General features: G+C 41.7%; 1 protein-coding gene across 4 annotated transcripts in view; it reads right to left on the bottom strand.

Moving 5' to 3' along the window:
* Positions 1-24,727, bottom strand: part of LEF1 (lymphoid enhancer binding factor 1) — a gene marked incomplete at both ends in the record, with an annotated part of 116,571 nt that overhangs the window by 8,050 nt on the left and 83,794 nt on the right. Inside the window, 7 exons of one of the 4 annotated variants that reach the window (XM_079713039.1) lie at positions 6,249-6,283; positions 6,947-6,995; positions 12,952-13,059; positions 18,582-18,744; positions 19,777-19,899; positions 21,981-22,064; positions 23,690-23,780. In XM_079713039.1, coding sequence (XP_079569165.1) covers positions 6,249-6,283; positions 6,947-6,995; positions 12,952-13,059; positions 18,582-18,744; positions 19,777-19,899; positions 21,981-22,064; positions 23,690-23,780 — 653 coding nt within the window. Of the gene's footprint in view, positions 1-6,248; positions 6,284-6,946; positions 6,996-12,951; positions 13,060-18,581; positions 18,745-19,776; positions 19,900-21,980; positions 22,065-23,689; positions 23,781-24,727 lie in introns of those variants that run through there. The other 3 variants (XM_079713038.1, XM_079713041.1, XM_079713040.1) reach the window with 3 other exon arrangements.

The following is a 24,727-nucleotide window of genomic DNA, read 5'->3' as shown; positions in this document are numbered from 1 at the left end:
AGCCTGACACACTTAATGCCTCATCGTGTGACAAAAAGATGAAGGATGGAAAACAGGGCGTAGTTTTTTCACTTGCTCATTATCAAAGCCTTAATTTTTACTCTGAGACTTTGGACAAGCCTTACCATTTCTCTAGCTGCTTCCAACTTTACTACTTTGTAAGCACTTGGCTTTGCTTTCTAACTAGACATGCCAACCTAGGAACAAATACCCAGAGGCTCACTGATACTTACTTAATTACTTAATGGGGGTGACTACATATTTACTTAGGGAACAGAGTTCAGAGCAAAGATTAGGCAAAAGCATCAAGTTCCCCAGGGTGAGCTTCAAAAACTATACGAAATAAATGTTTTTCTCAAGGAGACCGCTGAAAATATTTAGACCTCTCCGTGACTCTTAAGAGGACAGGGCTCAGTCCCGAGCTTCAGACAACGCTCCTGGAAGACCTTCAGGGTCACAGTCCTCTTGCTAGTCCCGCACATGACTCCAGTCTATAATGGAAAGCTAGAGACAATTTTTTTAAAGATGTAAATCCAAGCACTGCACAATTAACTATTGCATTCTATACTGTACTAGAAATTACTTCTCCCACACACCTCTTTGTGCCAGGGAAATAAAGGCGAATGTTGTTTTGTTTTGTTTTGTTTTGTTTTGTTGCGGTATGCGGGCCTCTCACTGTCGTGGCCTCTCCCGTTGCGGAGCACAGGCTCCGGACGCGCAGGCTCAGCGGCCATGGCTCACGGGCCCAGCCGCTCCGCGGCATGTGGGATCTTCCCGGACCGGGTCACGAACCTGTGTCCCCTGCATCGGCAGGCGGACTCTCAACCACTGCACCACCAGGGAAGCCCAAGGCGAATGTTTTTATTTAGTAAAAAATATATACTAATTTCTCAGTTCAGCAAGTGTACAAGTTGAAGATTATGCCAAGGCTAAAATCATAGTGTACAGAATAAGTATGTCTGTGAGTGCCTATATGTATCTCTGGGTGCATTTAACCAGAGATTTTTTGCTTTTTAAAAAAAGATAGCTTGTTTCTACTTTTAAACTAGACCTTTGACGTTATATAATCAAATGAAATACACTGAAATATCATAAGAATATCTTTTCAATCTATATAACTTTAAGATAGTGGACTTTTTATGTTTTGCTGAAGTAAATATTAGTAAACCAACCTGTAAAGTTAAGTTTTTAAGTTAGTAAACTCAGAATGATAATTCTCTCCAGCTTTTCAAAAATTCGAATTCTCTGCTTCTTTAATTCTTTATGAGTCTTGATTAAGTCAGGAAAAAAGGGAAGTTCAGTATTTGATGATAATCTCTGACTTCTGACAAACTCTTGAGGTTACATATTCCAAATGAAACTGCACCAAAATACTGGAAACTCAAAGAAAGCAACTCGATCATTGTTGTATCAAACTCAAGAATTCCCCCATGACTGGACACGCAAGTGTTACCTACTGCAGGAGGCCTTCCTTGATCTCGCTCTGATTTCCGTTATCTTTGTTTTTACACACTGCACTGTATGCACTTCCTTGGTAGCATAAAACATGTTATTTTATAATTATCCATTTGTACGTCTGCATCTTCTTAAACTGGGAGCGCCTCTGGTAACGGACAGGGTCCGTTTAGCAAGTAACCCCACTGCCTAAAGCAGTTCTTGACTTGCAGGAGTAGGCCTCACTGGATGTTGGCAGAATGAATAAACAAACAATTGGCACTTTATGATATAGGCCTTCACAGGAGAACGAGTGTAAGTCTCACTGCCTGAGGCCCTGGGCTCCCAGCTCCCACAAGTGGCAAGTTAGTTAAAAAAGCTAAGGATGAATCTGGATTTCTTGAATGATCCCACAGCTTGGGGATCACCTCCAACTTGGAGGAATGTCTTTTAAGGATCCCGTTTCCAATAATCCTAAAGTCTGCTGCAAGGCGTTGAGACTGGGTTAATGCTAATTTCTTTGTTTCAACTTGATTTCACCAGAGTGAATATTCTTTTTTTTTTTTTGTGCGGTACGAGGGCCTCTCACTGTTGTGGCCTCTCCCTTTGCGGAGCACAGGCTCTGGGCGCGCAGGCTCAGTCCATGGCTCACGGGCCCAGCCGCTCCGCGGCATGTGGGATCCTCCCGGACCGGGGCACGAACCCGCGTCCCCTGCATCGGCAGGCGGACTCCCAACCACTGCGCCACCAGGGAAGCCCAAGAGTGAATATTCTTATAGAATACACAAAAGTAGAAACTCACAGGGAGATGGGGACACAGCTGGGTATATGAAGCAACTGCCATGGCATTTCCCACCATTGGGAAATGAGAAAGTATTAAGTGAAACTCATGTCTTTCAAGGAACAGAAACAAGTTTTCAGAGGGCTTTTTTGTTCACAGAGGAGTCTTCTCCTGATGGGTGGGGTCTTTTCCTTATAGTCCACTGTCCCACTCTAGTTCAGAGTAATGAGAGTTCCCTAGCATTTGAGCTACATCATGGGTTGTCTAAGCTCAGTGATCTAATAGGAATTTCCTTTAAGGGCAGCAGGATAATGTTAAGTTTCGCTGTGCAGAAAGGACCCTCTCAAAAATCTCTTCACGTTGGAGTCAACGGCATCCTCCCCGTCTGGGCACTGCGCTCTGTTAGCTTTACCTTCCTGCAGGGAGGGCCGTGACTTCAGAACTTCCCTTCAGAACTGAAAGCAAGTCCTGTGAGCTTTCACAGATACTATGTGCAGGATCAAGTCTAATCAAACATTTCACCTGTCTTCGGCTTTTTTATAACGTGGAGCCAGCACTAGCGGAACTGAAGTCTGGCAAACAAGGAGCCACGTGATGGCATCAGTGGAGAAGCAAAGCCCCAAACTAGAGGCAGTGCTTCTGGGCACTCATCCTGTGGAGGGGGAGGGTAGGCAGGAAGTGATCTATACAGGAATTGAAGGGCAAGCACATCGTGGGCAAGTCGTTTTCAAGATCATACAGGTGCCTTATAGTTATACAGAGCCACTCAGACCTAGAATGAGGACGACAAATTAGTAAACAAAAAAGAGACCCGAGTCCCTTTACCAACGCTGGGAGGCAGTGCAGCCCGCAGAAGCACAAAGCAGACCAGGACGTTGGGACCTGATGCGGCGGGGAGCATAAAGGCCAGCAAAGCGCCCCTTTCACTTGTGCGGAGGAACCAATCTCCGGCTTACACCTACTGCCCCAGGCCATACAGCACAGGGAGGGCTAATGTGAGAGCCCGTGTGGCCTCACTCCTAGTCTAGTCTAAGCTCTTTCTACAACAGGGTGCTCTGTTGGCCTGGTCTTTCATTTAGAACAATACACACAATACCCTCCAGGGAAGACAACTGGTTACTACTGAGTGTCACCTCCTCAGAAGGGCCTTTCATGATCTTCAAGCCAAAGCCGACCCTCAAGTCACTCCCTGTTTTATTTTTAGTATAACACTTACACTTTCCTGTTTGTTTTAAATCAACTGCTCTCCCCGAGATGTAAGCAGTACAGAGCGGGGACCTTCTGAGCCTTGTTCGATACTGTATTTCCAGGTATTATGGAGCCAACTGGCATTTATAAAGTGCTCGATAAATGCGGAATAACGACTAAACAAGTCAACTACTGCACAGATAGAAGTTTCTGAATTCCTAAAACAAAGAAAGGGATGGGGAAACAGTAGGGATAGTTATCACTCCTAATTTGCGGAAATCTTTATGACTGCAAATCTGACCTTCTCTCTGCTTAGTAATTCTTATCAGATGACTGCCAGTGCCGCTCTCTACAACAGGATAGTGGGGAGCACAGAACTTCAAAGGCTGCATGACTGATCCCGCAACGAGAGGGGAGAGGAACGCTGGAGACTCTGATTAAGTGCAGCCCAGCCGACGGGAGCCTCACTGGCCCCTGGTGAAAATTTTTTTCTTGGGGGGAGTGGGGGAGACTTTGCTGTGTTTTTCTGGGGCAGGGCAGAGGGGACACACCTTGACCTTTAGAAAAACAAGTAAGTGACAAGAAAACACCACGATCACTGTAACATTATTTTAAAAAGAGATATTTGGGATACATTCTAGGACAAAAATGCATTCAGCCTAATCGTCTAATCTAAAATACTATATAATGTTAATCATTAAGGATACAAAACCAAATATCAAAGTATGAAGCAGAGAAATACATCTTTGCATGATTTTTAATAGAAATAGCATTAAAGATTTTGGTGCAAACAGAGGAGCGAGTAAAATCAGCGAATGTTGGTCCTTAGCACGGTATGCTTATAAGGGTTTTCTGTTTCGAGGCGGAGCATAAAAAGGGCTGCTGTCCATACCTAAGTGTTTAGTCATTAAAAGGACAATATTCTTCTAAAAAAAACGCAAAGAAGAAGTACAAGAGCATGTGCTTGCTACTAAAATTACTTCTAAACTATGATGCCATGAGCACCTGGGGGCAGAGCCTGTGCTCCTATAACCAAGCTGGGTGGCCAGCTCAGAAGAGGTCCTCAATTAATAGCCATTAAGTTGAATTAAATATGAACATCATCTGTGATATTATTTTTGTGATACCTTGTTTGGTCACCTGTATGAAGGGCTGATCTTCTTTTTAGCTGGAGAAAAGCCTACCACTCAGCGCTAGTTTAGAAGACTTTTGATATCATAAAACAACAATGATGACATTTTGAAGAACCTGGGGAACGTGAATAAAGATGAGGAAAGTTTCACAGAGGAAAAGGCAGCTGCATTAGGTCTTTGGGGTGGCGTCTAGGGAGGGAGGGAGGTCACATACGATAAACAAAGAACCCTAGCGGGTGGCGGTTACTGTTCCCATTTTACAGTGGAGGAAAATGAAGATTAAAAAGCTCAAGCAGATTGCCGGGGCAAACAGCTGATGTAAAATTCATATCTGTTTGGTACCAAAATCTCTGCAGATTCCCCTGGGAAAGTCCGCTGAAATCTGAGCACCAAAATTAAGTTCTGAAAGATTAAGCGGTCATCTGGTTCTAGTCAAGAATGAAGTGACCCGCAGGCTAATGCTCTTCTCCTAAGAAACACCACCCTCAGGCAGAGGAAACGGGCTTTCCAAGCACAGGGACAGCACGTGCAGCAGCCTCCATCTGTCTCAGGGACGGCAAATAATTTTGTTTGGACTGAACCCAAGACGCATGGTTGGAGGTGAGGCGGGTCAGAGAGTGCAGCCCCCAGGACAGGGTAAACGCAGATCCACACTGACGTGGTCTGCACCGCATCCCTCAGACAGTGAGAAGCACTGACCGTTTTTAAGTCGGGAAGTGACACAATCCGTTTGTGTTTCAGCAGATCCCTCTGGGAGCAACACAGAGGGTGAACTGGCAGAAAGGAAGTCTGGAAGCAGGAAAATTATCCAAAGGCTTATTACAATAATCCAGATGGAAAGTCTGAGCACCTGATCCGGGGCTATGAAACTGCTGAGTGTGAGAGGAGAGACTCGAGACAGACCCAAAAGATAGAGCTGACGACGGGACTGGGATGTGGGTTCCTAGAGAGAACAGAATCAAAGGGAGCGCCTCTGAGAAGAACTGTCACAGTGTAGACACACTGTGAATTCAAAGCCTAGCAAAGACTGAGGCAATTTACAAAGCCAGGTTCCCACCAGGGATGGTGGTCAAAAATCAAATAACTACAATAAAAAGAAATGAAATAAACATCACCTATAAAGATGAGAGTGAGATCTAGCAATGGTTACCAATAAAGAACTTGATAGAATACAGTTAATAAGTCCCCATGCCACATTTTTAAATAACAGAAAAAACGAAGCATCCCTCTCTTTCTCACTAGAAACAAATATATCACTTTTAAGCCTCTATAGATCATCTCAACTGAGAAAAAGTCTCTGTACCACAAAATCTTCCAGGTCCTGGGCCAGCCTGAGCTCCTCTAATGCAGCCCTGGGTTTGCAGAGAAAGATGGCATTTTGCCGGTTTTTGTTACTTGTTCGTTTCTGAAGCAGGCAGATTTGCCACTGGTCAGTAAGGAATGGCTGACAAGAGTTAGGGGAAAGGGAATGGAAAAAGATTAAAGGGGCAAAAAGGGGAAGAAGAGAAGAGAGAGACACATACTATATTGCAAATCCACAGCCGGTATAAAAACCATCAGATGTTTTAAAGCACTAATTTGACTTTGGTGGCCTTTCCTCTTTAAAGGAGCAATGCTGAATGGCATCAGTATGAGCAAGAAGATTCACAAGCAAGTGCCTCTGTTTATAACTAATGTCAGCAGTAGGACCAGAGAGTGGTTCTTACCATGTTTCAGATGTAGGCAGCTGTCATTCTTGGACCTGTACCTGCAGAAAATTGTGTCTTTAACAAATTTTTATTGAAGAAGTTTTTGTACATTCCAAATACGTAGTAGCTACAATATAATGTGGACCTGTTTGCTTTATTTTTTATGGTTCTTATACCAGCCAGTTTTATTTGTGCAGTACAAGTAGAGGCCTTATCTTTTATGAAAGAAAGGGGGAAATAAACTGGACCTCACCGATTGATGCCTTGAATTAATGTACACGAAAGATAAACCCTATCATCATGTTTTATATTTTTAAATAACCCCAAACCATAGAAAAGATTCTCAAGGGGATATAAGGTAGCATATCAGAGAGTCATCATAAAAAAACTGTATTGTAAGGAGTTTTGCAAATAGAAGAACAGAAGTGTTAAAAGAGAACACAGACAACAAAAGCAAAAACAAAACCTTAAAAACAACCACAGTTAACAACCAGGAATCCAGGTAACAGGGTTTGCAAGAGCTTTTTAGGTGTACCTTCACATAGTCACATTTAAAAAAAAAGGTCTTTCAAACATTTTTAAAGAATCTCAGGAAGAAAAGCAGAGTTCAAGAATCATATGTTATAGCTGAAGAATAAAGCAGCGTGTAGAAAGATGCAGACTACTTTAAAAGGTGCTTGTCAGAAGCATGAGAATTGGCTGGAAAGTCACATGGTGCCTACCTGATGTAGATTCCTGTAGTTTCTCTCTCTTCCTCTTCTTTTTCTTACCCTGGAAGAAGACAGGCACATGTTCATGTTACAGACTGTACTGTGAACACATGGATGAACGTGGTACAAAACGACCAGCAGGCGGTCAATCAAGAGATCAAGATGCCTCATTATCTCTCTCTCTTTACCATCTGTACCTAGAAACCGGGCAAGAGAAAGAAATTCCTATCTGTGACCTGTCTCTATAGCTTCGCATTTAATGTCATCAGTACTGTACTGACATTGGCAGTGGCCATACACACACACACACACACACACACACACACACACACACAAGATGATGATGTCCTAGGGCTGTGGCCACAGACCCCTCCCCCCACTGCCCACCTTCAAGGAAAGCCCGCTTAATAAGGAGGCCCTCCTTTTACTGCTAACCACCATGCTTAGGACCCACTTCTGGTAGTGCCGATGATAAATCTTCCTTACTGTGAATTCCACCATCTAATTAAAAATCCACCATGTTAACTGAGGCCCCTCAGCTCCCATGGCACAGACAAGACATAACTGAAGACAGTAGTAAAAGGGTAAGATAGAACCTGAGAAAACTTAGAAGGTAATTTTAAAGACTTATTTATGGCAGTTAAGGACCCTGCTTCCTAAAACAAACACAATAACGTGAATATGCTTGCAATTTAAAATACATTTCAAAATCATCTTAATCACAAATTTATAATTTTAGGTCCCTGTGATAGTAGTTTAATTTTCTATTTTTCTTCATAATTACTTTCCCCTCAAAAAATAATTGTAATAGGGCATAGACACGGTATATATTTGATTTATAGGAATAGTAAATGACCAACCTGGATTAGGATGGTCTTTTCAAATAAGTGTCATAGGACACATATCACATCCATTATCTCTATCTTATGTCTGCTGTAATAATCACATTCACAAAAAATAAAACATAAGATTATATTGAGTATATTGTGTGGATATATAAAAGTATCTATTTTGATGCACCTCAAGATAGTTTTTCTTCATGTCACATGACCCGACCACTGAGGTTTATATCTTTGGAAAGTTGACTGAAACTATCCTCACAAACACTAAGGCAAACAACAGATATTAGTGGCCTGGGGAAATGGCATATCAAAAATACTGGAGTCTTCTTTCAGAAGATTAAGGTGCTCCAGGAGGAGGAGAGTGGACGAAGGAAGAGCATGCTTCTCAGGGGCATCTGCTATCTCCCTTTCAAATACAACGACTGTGGTTTCCAGAAGGTGCAATAAGGTTGTTTCCTGTGTCTGGAGCCTTCTTCCTCACCTTCTCCTAGCTCCCATTTGCCCTTTAAGACTCACCTCAGGTGTCATCTTGTCCAGGACCCTTCTCTCCCCACCCCCTCCACCCCACGCCCCCCGCCGTCAGCCCCAGGCAGAGCTCACCGCCATAACGTAACTGCACAGGTGTCATGATGGGCTGTGGCCCTGGACCCCTCAGCCACATGGCTATCAGCTCACACGAGCACTGCCCGAGTCTCAGCACATCTCTGCCACCCAGCACATGCCCAGCACGTGCCTAGAACATGCGACCGTGCCCTGACATGTCGGACTGATGTTGCTTTGTGAAATATCTGTACTATATTCTAGGTATACATCAGTGCTTCAAGATAACTTACATTTATGATAGACAAAAGGACCTAAGGAGTTTGGATGTGTTCATGTCAGCTTAACACAAAAGCAAAATTCATGTATAGTAAACACATGTAAAATTTTCATTAAAATCATATATAGTACTTGGGTTTTAAGCACTACATTTAAAAACTCTAATAATATAAATAATACACCTAAGAAAATATGATATGTGCACTGATTTATGAAAACCAGTTATAAAAAATGAAAGTTATAAAAACAAATTGAAGTCATAAAATCTACGATGCCATAGAATAGGACAACTTGATATTAAATCATTGAGATATATATTTAATATGATTGCAGTGAGCATTAGGATAGCATTCTGACAATGAAATGCTAAGATATAGGGCACGCATCTTATTTAGACTGTATTCCTGTACTCTTATTTTAAGAATACTGTAATATCTTAAGCTAAAGTGATACCACTTGACTGACTTCTGTTTGCCTTAGTAATTAATAGGCTTATTTTGATTGTTATAAACATTTTAAGTAACAAAGCTGGGCTTCCCCTTCATTCAAAGAGATCCTAAAATCAAGTTACACAAGCAATTTCCTTTAAAAGTTGTGCAGAGGAAAGTCTTTAAAGGTAAATTCACATAACACTGGTGTTCTTTAAAACTACTCTCTTGCCGTCTCTCCACATAGAGAAAAGGGGAGAGAGCAAGAGGGAGAGAACATGTGTTTCTTTTATCTCTTTTTAAAAGTGGAAACTCACTCCTTAAGGATCAGAAATAGAAACTTCACTCAGAGACATGATATCATTCATATATGTGGAATCTAAAATACAACACACATAAATTAGGAGGTTGGGATTAACAATATACACACTACTATATATAAAATAGATAAGCAACAAGGACCTACTGTATAGCACAAGGAACTCTACTCAATACTGTGCAATAACCTATATGGGAAAAGAATCTGAATAGATTTATGTATATGTATAAGTGAATCACTTTGCTGTTGTACACCTGAAACTAACACAACATTGTAAATCAAGTATACTCCAATATAAAACAAAAATAAATAAATAAATAAAAAGAAGGATGAGTTTGGAAAAAAATAAAAGACAACATGAACATATATCTATGAAATGGAAACAGACTCCCAGACATAGACAACAGACTTTTGGTTGCCAAGGGGGAGGGGGCGATGGGGAAGGGATGGACTGGGAATTTGGGATGAGCAGATACAAACTATTATATATAGGATGGATAAACAACAAGGTCCTACTGTATAGCACAGGGAAATATATTCAGTATCCTGTGATAAACCGTAATGGAAAAGAATATGAAAAAGAAATATACGTATAACTGAATCACTTTGCTGTACAGCAGAAATGAACACTGTAAGTCAACTATACTTCAAAAAAAAAAAAAAAGACAGTCAACACGCAACACTAAATCTATGCAAAGTCACAGCACAGCAAAGCTCTCCCAGAGGTCAAAGAAGGAAGGCCACTCTCCCCTATAAGGCCAACCACATCCAAAAGAGATCCAGGACAGGGTTAGAGGAGGACACTTCTGAAACCCTTTAGGTGGGGGACTGATCTTCCCACTTAAAGGGCATCACGAAGGCTCTATCCAGAAAATACTAATTACGGCCCAGAGGATGGAAGCCCAGTTCAGGGAGAAAAGTCTTCAACTAAAGCAGACTTCCTAAAAAGGTCCTGGAAGACTGAGCTGGTCCACCTGGAGGAGGAGGGAAATGGCATAGACTGTGAAGTCTGGGGGACCTGGGTGTCCCCTGTAGCTTAGCCACTACATGGCCCTGGACCAATTACCTAACCTCCTGACAATTTAATTTCCCTCATCTGTGAAATACAATAATACTGTTGATGCCACAGGATTATTAGAAGGACTAGAAAATACCACAAAAAGCATTTAAGACAGCTCTTGACCATCGGCATATAGTATTGCACTGGCCAAAAAGTTCATTAGGGTTTTTCCATAGCATCTTACAGTACAACCCAAACGAACTTTTTGGCCAACCCAAGTAGTTATTTAAAACAATCAAGACAACGGTTCAGGAGAGTTGATGAAGCTGCTGCTCCCAAGTCACAAACAGGAGGACTCTTACTTCCTACGTCATAGTTGTACCCAATGTTTAAGCTCCAAATCCTGACCAGTAGTGACTTTTTCTTTGGAGCATGTTACGGAAAACAAATGTGTTCCGAAAGTCTTGGTGCCTCATTATATGGGATGTAAGACCTCAGACGTGGGTCCGCACAGGACCATCTCCAGCAATGGCCACACACTGATTTACATATTGATTCATGGCTTCACCCTCGCCCCTTTTTATTTATTTATTTATTTATTTATTTATTTAACATCTTTATTGGAGCATAACTGCTTTACAATGGTGTGTTTCTGCTTTATAACAAAGTGAATCAGCTATATGCATACATATATCCCCATATCCCCTCCCTCTTGCGTCTCCCTCCCACCCTCCCTATCCCACCCCTCTAGGTAGACACAAAGCACCAAGCTGATCTCCCCGTGCTATGCGGCTGCTTCCCACTAGCTATCTATTTTACATTTGGTAGTGTATATATGTCCATGCCACTCTCTCACGTCATCCCAGCTTACCCTTCCCCCTCCCCATCCTCAAGTCCATTCTCTACATCTGCGTCTTTATTCCTGTCCTTCCCCTAGGTTCTTCAGAACCTTTTTTTTTTTTTTAGGTTCCATGTATATGTGTTAGCATACGGTATTTGTTTTTCTCTTTCTGACTTACTTCACTCTGTATGACAGACTCTAGGTCCATCCACCTCACTACAAATAACTCAATTTCGTTTCTTTTTATGGCTGAGTAATATTCCATTGTATATATGTGCCACATCTTCTTTATCCATTCATCTGTCAACGGACACTTAGGTTGCTTCCATGTCCTGGCTATTGTAAATAGTGCTGCAGTGAACATTGTGGTACATGACTCTTTTTGAATTATGGTTTTCTCAGGGTATATGCCCAGTAGTGGGATTGCTGGGTCGTATGGTAGTTCTATTTTTAGTTTTTTAAGGAGCCTCCATACTGTTCTTCATAGTGCCTCGCCCTTTTTGAAAAGGACAATTCCATTTAATGTGAAGTCTGTCCTAGCTGGCACTCTGAATGCTAGTCTCATAAGAAACATGAAAATGATCTTCAAATTTTTAAATTAAGAGATTAAGTAATTCAAAATCATTCCCCTCTATAAAATATGATACAACTAATATCACTTACAATAGTCTTTCTCAGTAGTTTTTGCTATATCAAGACTACATGAGTAAGGTATTAAAACTCGGAAGTAATAAAATAATTGGCAATATAAATGAGGTATTTTTCCCAATAAAATTAGTACAGCTTAAAAATATGATAATACCTACTCCATCTGAATAAAATATATAATAGGCATCAGGGTACGTTAATATGAAACAAACAAAAAAATGTGTTTTTTTACCCAGTTTTAATTAGTCTGTGCAAAACAGTCACTGGAATACATTGTCTGTAAGAAGTGTAAAATAACACAATCCATTTTGGAAAGAAATCTGACAATATATATCAAGAGGCTTTAAAATATTTATAATCTATACTCAGCAATTTCACTACTGTTTCACTTCAATTTCACTACTGTGAGTCTATCCTGTAGAAATAAGTCCTAAAAACTGTTATGCACAATCCACTGCAGAATAATTTCCAATTATTAAAAAAAAAAAGCAAATGTCTGAAAAGCAGGGAAAAAATGGTTCAGTAAATTGTGACATTCACTCAGTGAAATACTGTATACCTGTTAAAACTGATATACAGAAACACTATGCCGTAACAGAAAAACGCTTATTATAGATAAGAGCAAGCAGCATGATACAAAAGTATATGTAATACACAGCCACCCACCCACACATATCCAAGTAAAAGATAAGAAGATATGCACAACACACCGCTGTAAAAACCAATTATACTCCAATAAAGATGTTAAAAAAAAAAAAGATATGCACAGAAAAAATACTGGAAGGTAGTGTAACTAGTTATTACTAATGCTGCCTTTACATGATGAGATTATATGCTTTAAAAAAAATCTTTTTCACCAACATTTTAATGATAAGGTTTTCTTCAATTTAAAAAATTTTACTTAAAAATTTCATTAGCATATAGCCAAAAAAAAATTGACAGCAAAAAGCTTTCAGAATGGAATATATCCATGAAATCTTTATTATAAAGTTCATTAACTTTCAAAAATAGAGAACGGTGCCAGCATTAGATACACTCTACAACACATTTCCTTCATGAGAGCAACACAGAAAGAGAACGAGTGGGAGGAGAGAGCCATTGGTGTGCATAAAGTGCTTACATAATTGTCTCTTGCAGACCAGCCTGGATAGAGCTGCATATGTAGCTGTCTTTCCTTCCGCGCTAATTCATAATATTTAGCCTGCTCTTCACGAGAGAGGGCATGCCACTGAAAAAGAAAGGGGAAGGAGGAGAAAATCAAGTAAAAGCAAAATAGCAACAGTATTATATGTTTCATATTTCAAACACTGAAGAATGAAAATATTAAGCATTTAAACTTCGATTTATTTTTAAATGGCAGAAGACCATGTGTCGCAGAAATCCATCTAGAGTTCGGTGGCTGGAGTGAGACTCAAACTCTGATTTCTCTATTCTGTTCTCATGTTACATGAATCCTGTCAAAGTATCCAAAGTGAAATGGCCTGTCACCCAGCCTTTCTCTTCTCCAATACAAATTAAAGAGAACATTCACTGGTGAACCTCAACACCCACCTTAGCCCTTTTTCACAGTCTGCGGCATATTCTGACATCTGAGCCCAAGCACCATTTATTTATGCAAAATGAAGTAATTTCCACAGATATATCCTCACCTCCCATGCACTCTCCCACTCTGTCATGTGAGGAATCTGAAACCTTCATCATATGAGCCTGTCTATAAAGCAAGACATCAAAAGTCAGTCTGTCTCAGTCTCTTCACCCTCCCCTCACACTTATTTAAACACTAATTGTCCATAGGGAGAATACAGATAACACTGTATAATCAAACATGCACAGTTTACGGCTATGTTTTTTAGCTTCCTTCGGATGGAAAACAAGGAGCATGACCTAAGTTTATTTTGCCATCTAGACTTTGGGACTGTAGGATCTAATCTGGAGAACGTAGCAGCTGACACCCTGCAAATCTTCCATTTCCCTTTAGGTAACATATTTATTTACCATACAGAGCAAAACAGTTTATGCAGGCAAGGTGCTGTTTGGGATTTTTAGCAGCCTGTACTGGCACTTTGTGTGTGTTTGCACACAACTTACCCCAGGCCCCCAGGGAGCAGTTTCCAAGTTCGTCCCCCTACTTCCCAAATGCCAGGATCTGTTGCCAGAAAATCCCAGGAGAACTGGCTGCACTTTGGGGAACCCGCTGGCTGCAGGTGACGGCACAGAGGCGGTGGACCCGACGCCACACCACTGTGCAGCTACATACACGTGCACATGCACGCACACAAGCTCTGAGTGAGCCCGGCTCCCACTCCAGGGCTCCCAGCTCTAGGGTGTGTCGCTTCCCATTTCGCTAATTTCCCCTTAAAGGCTGGGCGATTCACCTCTACCCTGCATGTTGATTTTAATTACCCTGTTCTTGTTTTTTTAAATGATAAGACAAAAAGAAAAGAAAGGTGTGACTGGATTGGGGGAAAGGAAGGAGGAGTGAGGGAGAGAGGCTGGTGAGCGAGAAAAGGCTGCCCTCCAGGACAGCGATCCAGTGGTTAGGATGCAGCCCCCAGAGCATGGCAGGGATGCTCTCCTCAAGAAAACGAACACCTGCTGCTCTTGCCTGTTAGAAGAATGAGAACCTGATCTCAAGGAGAGCACTAAAGCACCTTCGGCCTCATCCCATCCGCCCCTCCATCCTCCCGTCCAGAGGCTGTGGGGCTTACAGGCAAGGCAACCAATTCCATTTCCTTTGAAAAGCCCCTTGAAGGCCAGGGCCTCTGTGCTGGATAGGGCAGATGATTTCATTTTTAATTGCTTTACACGTGCAGAGTGTAAAGTTAAGATGCATGACACACAGCGGGACTTGGCCTGAGTCTGAGGCAAATCAGGTAATATGCTTTTCTTTTTAAAAAAAAAAGAAAAAAAGGGGGGGGGGTGGGAGAGGAGATGGGGAGGTGGCAGGAAAAAACCAAAAACAAAAAAACCCCAAACACCTGGGAAAAGTTACCTGAGACACAATTCTTTGTACTAACAGTAATCACAATTAGTCAAGTGGAGCCTAAGAAGGCACGTCTGGGGAGCAGTGGAAGTTTAGCAGGAAAAGTCACACTGCCTCTGTCAACTTACAGCTTTTCTAAACCTGAGGTACTGACCTAGAGACCTTCACAGGGAGAAAAAGCCGAACCGGGCACAGTGGAAAAGATCAGCCTACGCTTTTTTTTTTAAAAAAAGACTGATCATTAGTGTTTAGACAGTTCTGGTGCTATAACATGATCAGCAAGAGGCAAAGCGTTATCAAAAAGGAACAAAAAAAAAAGAGACTAAGAGGAAAAAAGATAAGGATAGAAGTCTTACTTTGTAAATCTGTTTATTCATTTGATAAATAATTTCTCTCATCCTACTGCAGTGTGTCAGTATAAAGATATCTTTTTTATAAATATAATTATCTGTAAATATATTTTTACAGTATAAAAAAGCTTAAGTAATTTAAAGTATAATTTTATGTAATTTATGGCAGCTTTATAACTTGCTGAGAAAATCTGGCATTGTAAATAGAACTTATCTCCCAAATACGTATGGAGGTTGAGTCTTCTACCCGAAACAACCAGTTAATAAACAAGCACGAATTTTTCAGTTACAGCAGGAAACTTAGGTTGACAAGACCCCAGCTAACAAAACAGCAAAATTCAAGAAGAAAAAAAGCAGACCACAAACTAAACTGTCTGCTTGCTTACTTTCGATTGCTTTTAGTTCCTTGATATTACTTCTAATTCACAAACTTTACTCACAAATGAAACGTCATTTACCAGAGTAAAACAGTAGGTAAAACTATGTATTAAAGTTTTGCACTGAAAACAAGAATAAAGTCTGATGCAGACTAGAAAGATGATCTTTCTTTACAGGAATTTCTGAAACACAATTGACTAAAAATGCTTTTCCATCTCTTCTGCTTACTGAAAGATTCACCAAGTTTTTGGGAAAATACCCATTTAATCTGAAGAGACATTCTGACAATAAATATGCAATAAATGGACTTCCTTCAGTAGCCTGGAAGGTCTGAAAACGAAAAGCTTATTTTAAAGTAATATTTGTGTTATCATTATTTAGAATACGAAGTAGAAAACTTTGATGCATTCATATGAATGAACATTTCTATGCTAGAAATACGGTAGAAGTGAATAAAAATCAGAAGATCAAATGTTCTAGGATGAATTTCAGGCCCACTATTAAGAATTCTAATTATCCTGATGTAAAACTTCATGATTTTAAAGCTGGGAACTTTAAAGAACTAGCAAGGACTACCCTGCCAGAGGCGGAGTTATGAAAGGATAGAAAACCTGATCTTAATCAAAGATCTCAGAGGCCTATAAATAGAAACAGGTGCCCAAATTAAAAACAGAGAGAGACCTTAAATGAAAACCATCCTTTAGGACACATGCTCTGATCTGGGGATTGTTAAGGGAGCTGAGAAAGTAGCAACTGCTGGAAATGTGCATTAAAAATAGGAAGCATACATTCATATATTCTTAACTCTCTAGAGCAGGAAAATAATTCCCACTGGAGGACCATGGACCTTTAACTCAAATAAGGAACAAACAAACAAACAAAAAAAATCTAAGAGTTTTACACAAGCTGAAATAAGAACCCTTCTTTTCCTCTGATTTCTTCTTTTAAAGGGTCAGGGAAAATGGTCATCAGCCTTCAAGCTTTCAAGGCGGAGTTCTTCAAAAAATGATGGGAATCACTCATCTGCTATGATCTGGCTTTGGAAATCATTGTAATTATTGTTATTAAGTGTTTAAGAATCCACAGGGAGATAGAGTACTGTACACAGGGCACCAAAAGAGCTATAATCTACCACTGCATCCCACCCCTGAAACCCTGGTGTCTTGCAGATTGGAAATCGCTGCATTTTTATGCTCTCCAACAGGAATCGATAATACAAGAACGCCTGCTTTCCTCCATCTGCTTCCTCACATGGACTGGAAATCTCCTACATGTTTTCTGTTATGAATGCTGAAATGTATTAGGTTTGTAACAAACATGACAAAAACTATCAACAACTAAAACATGATCTCTAGGTCTCAAAAAGGTTGTCAAGACCCTCCTTCTCCTGAATGTTCATTTGCAAATCATGAATTTCTTGAGAGGTTGCAAAAACAAATACACAGGGTCGTATTTTAAGAAGCTACCGGGACTTCCCTGGTGGCTCAGTGGTCAAGAATCCACCTGCCAACACAGGAGACACGGGTTCGATCCCAGATCCGGGAAGATCCCACATGCCCCGGAGCAACTAAGCCCGTGCACCACAGCTAAAGAGCCTGCGCTCTAGAGCCCATGAGCCACACTACTGAGCCCTCGTGCCACAACTACTGAAGCCCACGCGCCTAGAGCCCGTGCTCCACAACAAGAGAAGCCACCGCAATGAGAAGCCCGCACACCGCAATGAAGAGTAGCCGCCTCTCGCCGCAACTAGAGAAAGCCCGCACGCAGCAACGAAGACCCAACGCAGCCAAAAATAAATTAAAAAAAAGAAGCTACCACACATATATGAAGAGCATCAACAAGATAAGGTGAAGCATTTCTAAAATTACAATGTAATTACAGAAAAATGCAATTTGAATTAGAAAAATTCAAATGTTCTCCACCACCCATCGGATACCCAACTAAACCCATTTCAATCCTGAGAAAAGTACTGGGAAGGACTTGACTAACCTCTGGGCTGGTGGCTGGACAAAGAAATCTAAGAGTGTCTGTCCTAGCTGTAAGTCCAGTTCCTGGTACATGACAGGTGCTCAGAAAAATATCTTAGCATGGGTGAAAGAAGCAACAACAACAACAAAAAGAGGAGCAGTTGAGAAACCTGGCCCATGTACATGTTAAGAATCAGAGAGCAATTTTCTAGAAAGACTTCTCGGGCCTGTACCAATTCTTCTATTTAAAGCTTCAAGATGGAACGATCTGCTTATGTCTTGCAAGGTGCAGCCGGCCACATGTGCTTGACAGGGTTCACCCAGAAGCATGGCTGGTCCCGCAGGCCTTTCTGTAGCCCCCTGGGTGGACTAAGTGGATTCCTGCTTCAGAATGTGCACGCACACGCACACACATACCGCACACACACGCGTGCGCACACGCACACGTGTGCACACGCACGCACTCGCACGCAACGCGTGCACACGCACTCACACACACACGCACACACACACTGCTTCACCTCACCCCGTTCATCACATGGCTAACCCCAGGCAGCTCTCAGGCCTCAACTACATTCTCAGTGGGCCCTTCCCCAGCCCCGCTGTGGTTCTTTCTCAGATCCTTGATCTTCATACTCACAATATTTATCACAATGTTAATTATATATAAACTGGGTAATTATTCGTCTAATCTCTGTATCCTGTCACAAAACTTCAAGCTCGACGAGGGTAAGGACTACATCTATTTTATTCAGCAATAATTATCTAATGCCTACCACAGTGCCTGGTACCTAAAAGACACTCAAGATGTATTTGTTTAAAGAATGATAATAGGAAAAATAGTTATCATTTTCAGGAAGTTTTCTATGTGCCAGGTACCATCTCAGTTGCTTTCAAGGCCTTATATCATTTACTCCTCCTAAAGGCTGTCATGCTCTCTCTGTTATTCCCCAAATGGCTGGTGACTATACAATGATTCTATGACTATCTGACATGTAAGTGCATTTGGGCAGATGTTACTGAAGAAGTTCCATGGTCACCATAAACATTTACATACCATCCCACTACTTACCCTTCGGCCTAGAATCTGGTTGATAGCGGCACTTTCCTTTAGAGTGCACTCAGCTACGACATTCGCTCTCATTTCTTTCATGTATAACATAAAGGCATTCAGAGGCTTCTTAATGTGAGGTCTCTTGGGCTCCTGCTCCTTCCTCTGTTCATGCTGAGGCTTCCTAAAAGGCGGGGGTGGGGAAGAGGTGAGCCCAATGAGGAAGACATGGCAGGAGAGAAGCAGAGCATCTGCTTATACCACAAGGCCAGCTCAGGCTGGGACCACCCTCTGGGCTCTCTAGAAGCCCCCAGAGCACAAGCAACTTAGAAGAGCGCCTCGTCAACTCCTTGTGGATAAGGATCCTTTGGTTTGAGGAAGTTTACCTATAGCTATAGAAGGGTTTAACACAACATGGAAATGGGCTTGTGAAGATGCTCCATCTAAACTTTTAGATGCTCCTTGGTCGCCTCGGGAAAAGCTGAACGTATAGCGCGGGTGGTCAGTCCTCCTCCAGAACTGAGGTTCTTAACTTTTTTGGGTCAACGGCCCCTCTGAGAAGCTAAGGAAAGCTTAGACTTTCTCCCCCAAACACACGCACACTGGTTTTGCCTGTATTTGCAGGGGTTTTATGGATGATCACATGCTCCCTGCCACCCCATCCATCCTCCCATCCCAGTACCAACCCTAGATTAAGAAACTCAATTACTAATCTCTTCGGACAATTTAGCCCTGCTGTAACAGCCTGGGATAACCCTGGCCCGACCGGAAATCCTGGGCTTGGTTTGCCCCTTTCCCTTGAATTCTGTACTCTTGAAGCCTCGATGCAGGGTGACTGCCTTTCCAGAAGGAAATGCACTGAACCCTCCAATCTACTTCACTCCTGTGCTCCTCAAGAATCGGAACCCAATTAAAGCCTTGTAGTAAATGGCTAAACAGCTCAAGTTATTCAGTCGCTATGCTCTGAAGACCACTCCCCCTTCGGTGAGTTTCCCTTGATCTTTTGAGGTCTGTGCTCCTTTTCAATCTCAGACCCAAAATCAGAGCAGTGAGAATCAAGCTGCTTTTGAGGACAGAGCTTTTGAGGCGGAGCTACACTGATTTCCGTAATAACAGAGAGGGGGGCAGATTCAACAACAGCGAAGGAGAAGAAATTGCGTGGTTTAAGTCCTTAGTACCATAAGGCACTCGCGGGTGAAGACAGAGGCACACTTACACGTGCATTAGGTCGCTGTCAGTGTGCGGGTGTTCCTGTTTGACCTGAGGCGTTACGATAGCTGGATGTGGGATGCCAGTTGTGTGGGGACCAGGAGGACCAGGAATCATATGATGAGAAAACCTAAAAGAAGGAAAAACAAGAAAACAAAATGTACTGCTGTAGCAAAAGCTAGACAGAGTTTCCAAACAACCCACTAACTGCTATTGGCTGAGAGTGAAAACACACCTTCATACGCAGAAGTATTAACTATAAGTTAGAGCAGGCTGATGATTAATTTCTTTCCTTTCTGTATTCAGGTGGAAAATATTTATAATTACGTGCCACCTCACAGATTTTTTTTCAAGCTAATGGTACAATCTGGCATTTCTCCTGGGAGGGCTCTAGGCCATAGGATTAAAAAAAAAAAAAAAAAAAAAGTGAGTCACTTTTCTTGCAAAGCAGTTTTCAGAGAAGAATTTCAAGAACAATTACTGGAAATATAACACTACATTAAGATTTAGCTTTTTAAATGATTTAAAAATCTAAAGACATCACATTTTAAACTCTGTCTACATTCCTAAGCAAACCTTCACATTAAGAGTCTTCTTCTGTTGGCTTTTTTCCTAATACTAGGAGAGAACAATTGAGAAGACAGGGGACAGGAAGATTTGTTCAGTCCCCAATTTAATAAGGTCACCATCAACATCACCCCAAATGACTTTCTACACATAAAGAAAGTAGTGTTTGAGAGATCTGGCCTAATGGAAAACCGATAACAAAATTAAGGGGAAGGATTTAATTAAAGGGAAGGATACAGTTCTGCTTCAAGGTACAAACTACGTATGCTAAAATAAAGGCTTTTTCCCAGAGTATACTTGTAGAGCATTAAACAAATCTTAAAATATCCACTACCGTCCTACACAAAGGAGGGAAACTGCCATGCAAGAAAAATAAATGAAGACAGTACTTTCAACAAGCTCTTTGGATAAATTTGGATATGCTTTAGAAATTTTTGTTTTTCAAGCTCTTTTAAAGTCAACAATTTAATTCAACAAAAACAACTTTCTCAGGTCTTTTCATCACCGCCTGTACGTACAGTTAATTCCTTCTTCTGGGAAGGAAAGAAGGGACTCTGCTTGGATATTTGATATTTCAGAAACAAATTTTAAAAAATTAAGGAGGCATGGGAAAAATACAAATATTTGATCAAATCATAATGCTCTGCTAAATGTACCATTTGCAAAAATACATGATGCTGGTTATTTGCCCGTGAGAAAATCCTGTTGTCACACAATTCTTACAATGTTAAAAAAAAAAAAGTATACAGACAGATTTTGGGGGAAGGATATTAATTTCATCCTCTCTCAATCAGCTAGATTTACAATCTACTGAAAAAATAACGTTTCTTAAAAAGCTGAAATTCGCCAAACTGCGAATTTCATACCGATGTAAAAAAGTAAAGATTCACAACCAGTTACTAACCCAACAGTTTGACTTCTAGCATGTTAATGCTAGCTCCCTTGAAAAAGCCACATTGAACACGCAGATGATACACCACAAATGTGTGTGTACATCAAGCACAGGGCACAGAAGCCATCCTTTCCAGAGGCAAAAGCATTACACACAGCGGTGTGGCACAACAGACCTCACAGAGCTTCGCTTGCACCAACGTGTCCACACGGGGCCTGATTCACACACTAGGACACACAGCCCCGTATGGCCTGACAGCCTGTGAGCACCGTCCCTTCTCTTCCGACGGCCTTGGTCCCGAAGGCTCTAGACTATCTGGGCGTTTTCAAACACTGGCACGTGAAACTGATACAACTTTCCTCATAGAAAGCAAATTAGAAAACTCAGATCAAACCAGTCTTTATTCTCCCCCCCGACCCCACCCCCATCATATTTTGAATCGAACAAGCTCTTCTGATAATGTCCCCTCTGGGGACGTTTCCCGTCCCACAGTCGGGTGGCAGCGAAGTCTTCTGGAGGGAGACACGGGTCCCCGGGGCAGCCGAGTCCATCCCCCTGGTGGGCGTGGCTGGCGCTGCTGGGGGAGGACCCTCCGGGACGCCTAGTGTGGGAGCCAGGCACCCTGCGCAGACAGACGCGCGGGCCGAGCCGTGCAACCGCCCGGCCAGGACCCAGAGGCAAGCAGAGGCGCGCGAGCTGCAAGCGCAGGAAGAGCAGCCTGTCCTGGAGCGCCCGGTTCCACCTCCACCTACCTGGACATGGAAGTGTCGACTGACAGGGAGGATGGGTAGGGTTGCCTGAAGCCTCCCGTGACGGGATATACAGGCTGACCTTGCCTGAGGTCACAGAAGAAAGGAACCCATCAATGACAGAGCATGACTTACCAACCAGCAGTAAGAGTTTGATGAGGGGAGGAACTCAACCAGAATTTTGGGGGTGTGTTACCAGGGCATTGCTTCAGTCACCCGGCTCCTTCCCTTCCTCACCCTTCGCCCAACCAAAGCATCGTCTGCCTTGAAGGAAATCTCCCACCGCAGTCCGTGAACGACCTGTCGTCTATCCCTTCCCCTCTCCCATCCCCACGAATGCTTTGAACAAAGCAGGCAGGTAAACAATGTTTACTGAATATAACAGAACCTGAGAATGGTGAAATACTCCTTTTAGGTTAGTGGATTCATCATCAGAATCTTTGAGAATTTCAGGGAAGGGAAGAAAGAAGGAAATAAAAGTTTATATTTATATAAAAATGAACAAAGTTTTTAAAATACTGCACTCCCCCCCCCTTATATATCCATGCTACAGGGAAGAAATAAAAGATCGATTCATTGCAGTTATTTTCTCTCTCCTCTGAGAATTCCATCTCTCCCTCGGTTTTTCCTACATCTCACACTTTTCATTTACACAGTCTTTATTTCCAGATGCCACTGATGCAACTCGGCCCAGGATTATTGCCCCTGAGTAGCTAAGTTCAGAGAGAATAATTGATGTAGGTTTGAAAATATCTGCACAATCAATTAAATTCAGACAGAGTTATTGACTGAGAGATTTAATGCAAAGAGAAGAGAGAAAGCTGGAATTTCCATGGCAGGATGAGCCCTCCTTATGAACAAGAGATAATATAAGGATGTCAAGGTAGGGAAACTGGGGCCTTGACGTGGGAGCTGTGGGGAGAGAGCCAGATAAAGAAAGGAGAGAAAATATTTGCTGAAGTTGCAGCACTCTGTCCATGGAGTGAGCGGTGGGGCGAGGAGAGGAAGGGGAGTGGGAACAGGGAAAGCTGCACTGTAACAATAAAATGACAAAAATAGGCTACATTACATGCAGTGATTCTTTCTTCCCTAAATACATTTCTTTTCCTTTACCTTTACAATTAAAAAAATTCGAAAGGAATGTTACGGATTTTTCAGAAATAACAAAATAGAGAGCATTTGGATTCTGAAAAAAAGAAGTCCAAACATCAGTTTTTCACGCCTCTGAACTCAAGCTGGTGCTTATTTTATTAAAATTCAAAAGATGCTTTTGCACTTGCATTTCTCCCTAGTTATTTGTCATTTATCTCACTTGCCCATTTATAAGCAAAGATCGATATTCAATACATCTAAGGTTATGTTTCAAAAATATAAGTTGTTCATAAAGAACTAGGAAAGAAAAATCCACACTAAACGCTTTGTACAGGCATAGCAAATGCCCAAAGCCACAAATTGAATCCATAAAACTATAAGCTTCAAAGCAAATGCTACACAGCCATTTTCTACACATATTAGCAAACGAATTCAATCCATTTCAAAGTCTGTATGTTTTTTAATCTTTTAAATTGAAATGAAATAAAGTTAGCACCTTGCTTGTTGATGTGAAGTTTCTTCAACTCAAGTGTTATCATTCATAAAGCTAATTTCCATGAATGGGAAGTAGAAGAACACGTGCTCAAGTGCCTGGCTAAATGTTGCAAGAAGGATCTTACCAGCCAAGAGGTGGGGTAATCTGTCCAACACCACCCGGAGACAGGGGATAGAAGGTAGGGATCTCGGGAGCTGGAGGATGTCTGGACATGCCTATTAAAAAGAACAACAGAGAGGTAGAGTTTTCAGATTCATAGGACATTCGACTTTAAGAGAAATAGAAAGGCAAGAAAATGCATGATGTCATTAATACTTAAGCTCTAGAATGAAACAATATTTATTTTTCAGATCCATTTAACAGAAGTCAGTTTGTTAGCTTTTCTCAAGACTTCAGCATCTGAGAAAACAGGCATTAAGGTAGTACATCTTGAGGAGCTCCTGAAAGAGTAAATATGCTGCTAGTAAAACAGGCATCAAAATAAGACTTTAAAATTATTTAGTTTGCCCTCATTATAATATCACTTTGGTCAGGAAAATGGTATACAATTGTTTTTGTGTAGAATGGAAAATGACAGCCCTTCATAAGTAGAAGGCCTGCCATGGTGTTCAAGGATTAGGTAAATTGCTACTTTCAGATTTTCACTGGCTCCCTTATGGACAAATAGATTTGGGAAATGTGATACCTCAGAGGATCAAAGATTAATTAGAAATCATCTTCAGCCCCATAATGGTCGTACTTGATATGATTCATTTGGTCTCTGCCACTTCAGCTTCAACTAAGCTCTTCATCAAGTTGAGTCCTCTGGGTTCCAAGGTCAAGCTGTTCTGGATTAGTTGTATTCCACAGAAAATGAGAGTGCCACCAAATTGTTTCTTGAGCTCACACTCCATGGAGCACACTGCCCTATAACTGTAAAAACCACCTGAAGGGGCTTCCCTGGTGGTGCAGTGGTTGAGAGTCCGCCTGCCGATGCAGGGGACACAGGTTCGTGCCCTGGTCCGGGAAGATCCCACATGCCGCGGAGCGGCTGGGCCCGTGAGCCATGGCCGCTGAGCCTGCGTGTCTGGAGCCTGTGCTCCGCAACGGGAGAGGCCAAAACAGTGAGAGGCCCGCGTACCACAAAAAAAAAAAAAAACACCTGAAGATTTTACCTAATCCT

This window comes from Hyperoodon ampullatus, assembly GCF_949752795.1.
Source record: "Hyperoodon ampullatus genome assembly, chromosome: 1".
Classification (NCBI taxonomy): Eukaryota; Metazoa; Chordata; class Mammalia; order Artiodactyla; family Ziphiidae; genus Hyperoodon; species Hyperoodon ampullatus.
This window is presented reverse-complemented; position numbering and strand designations above follow the sequence as displayed.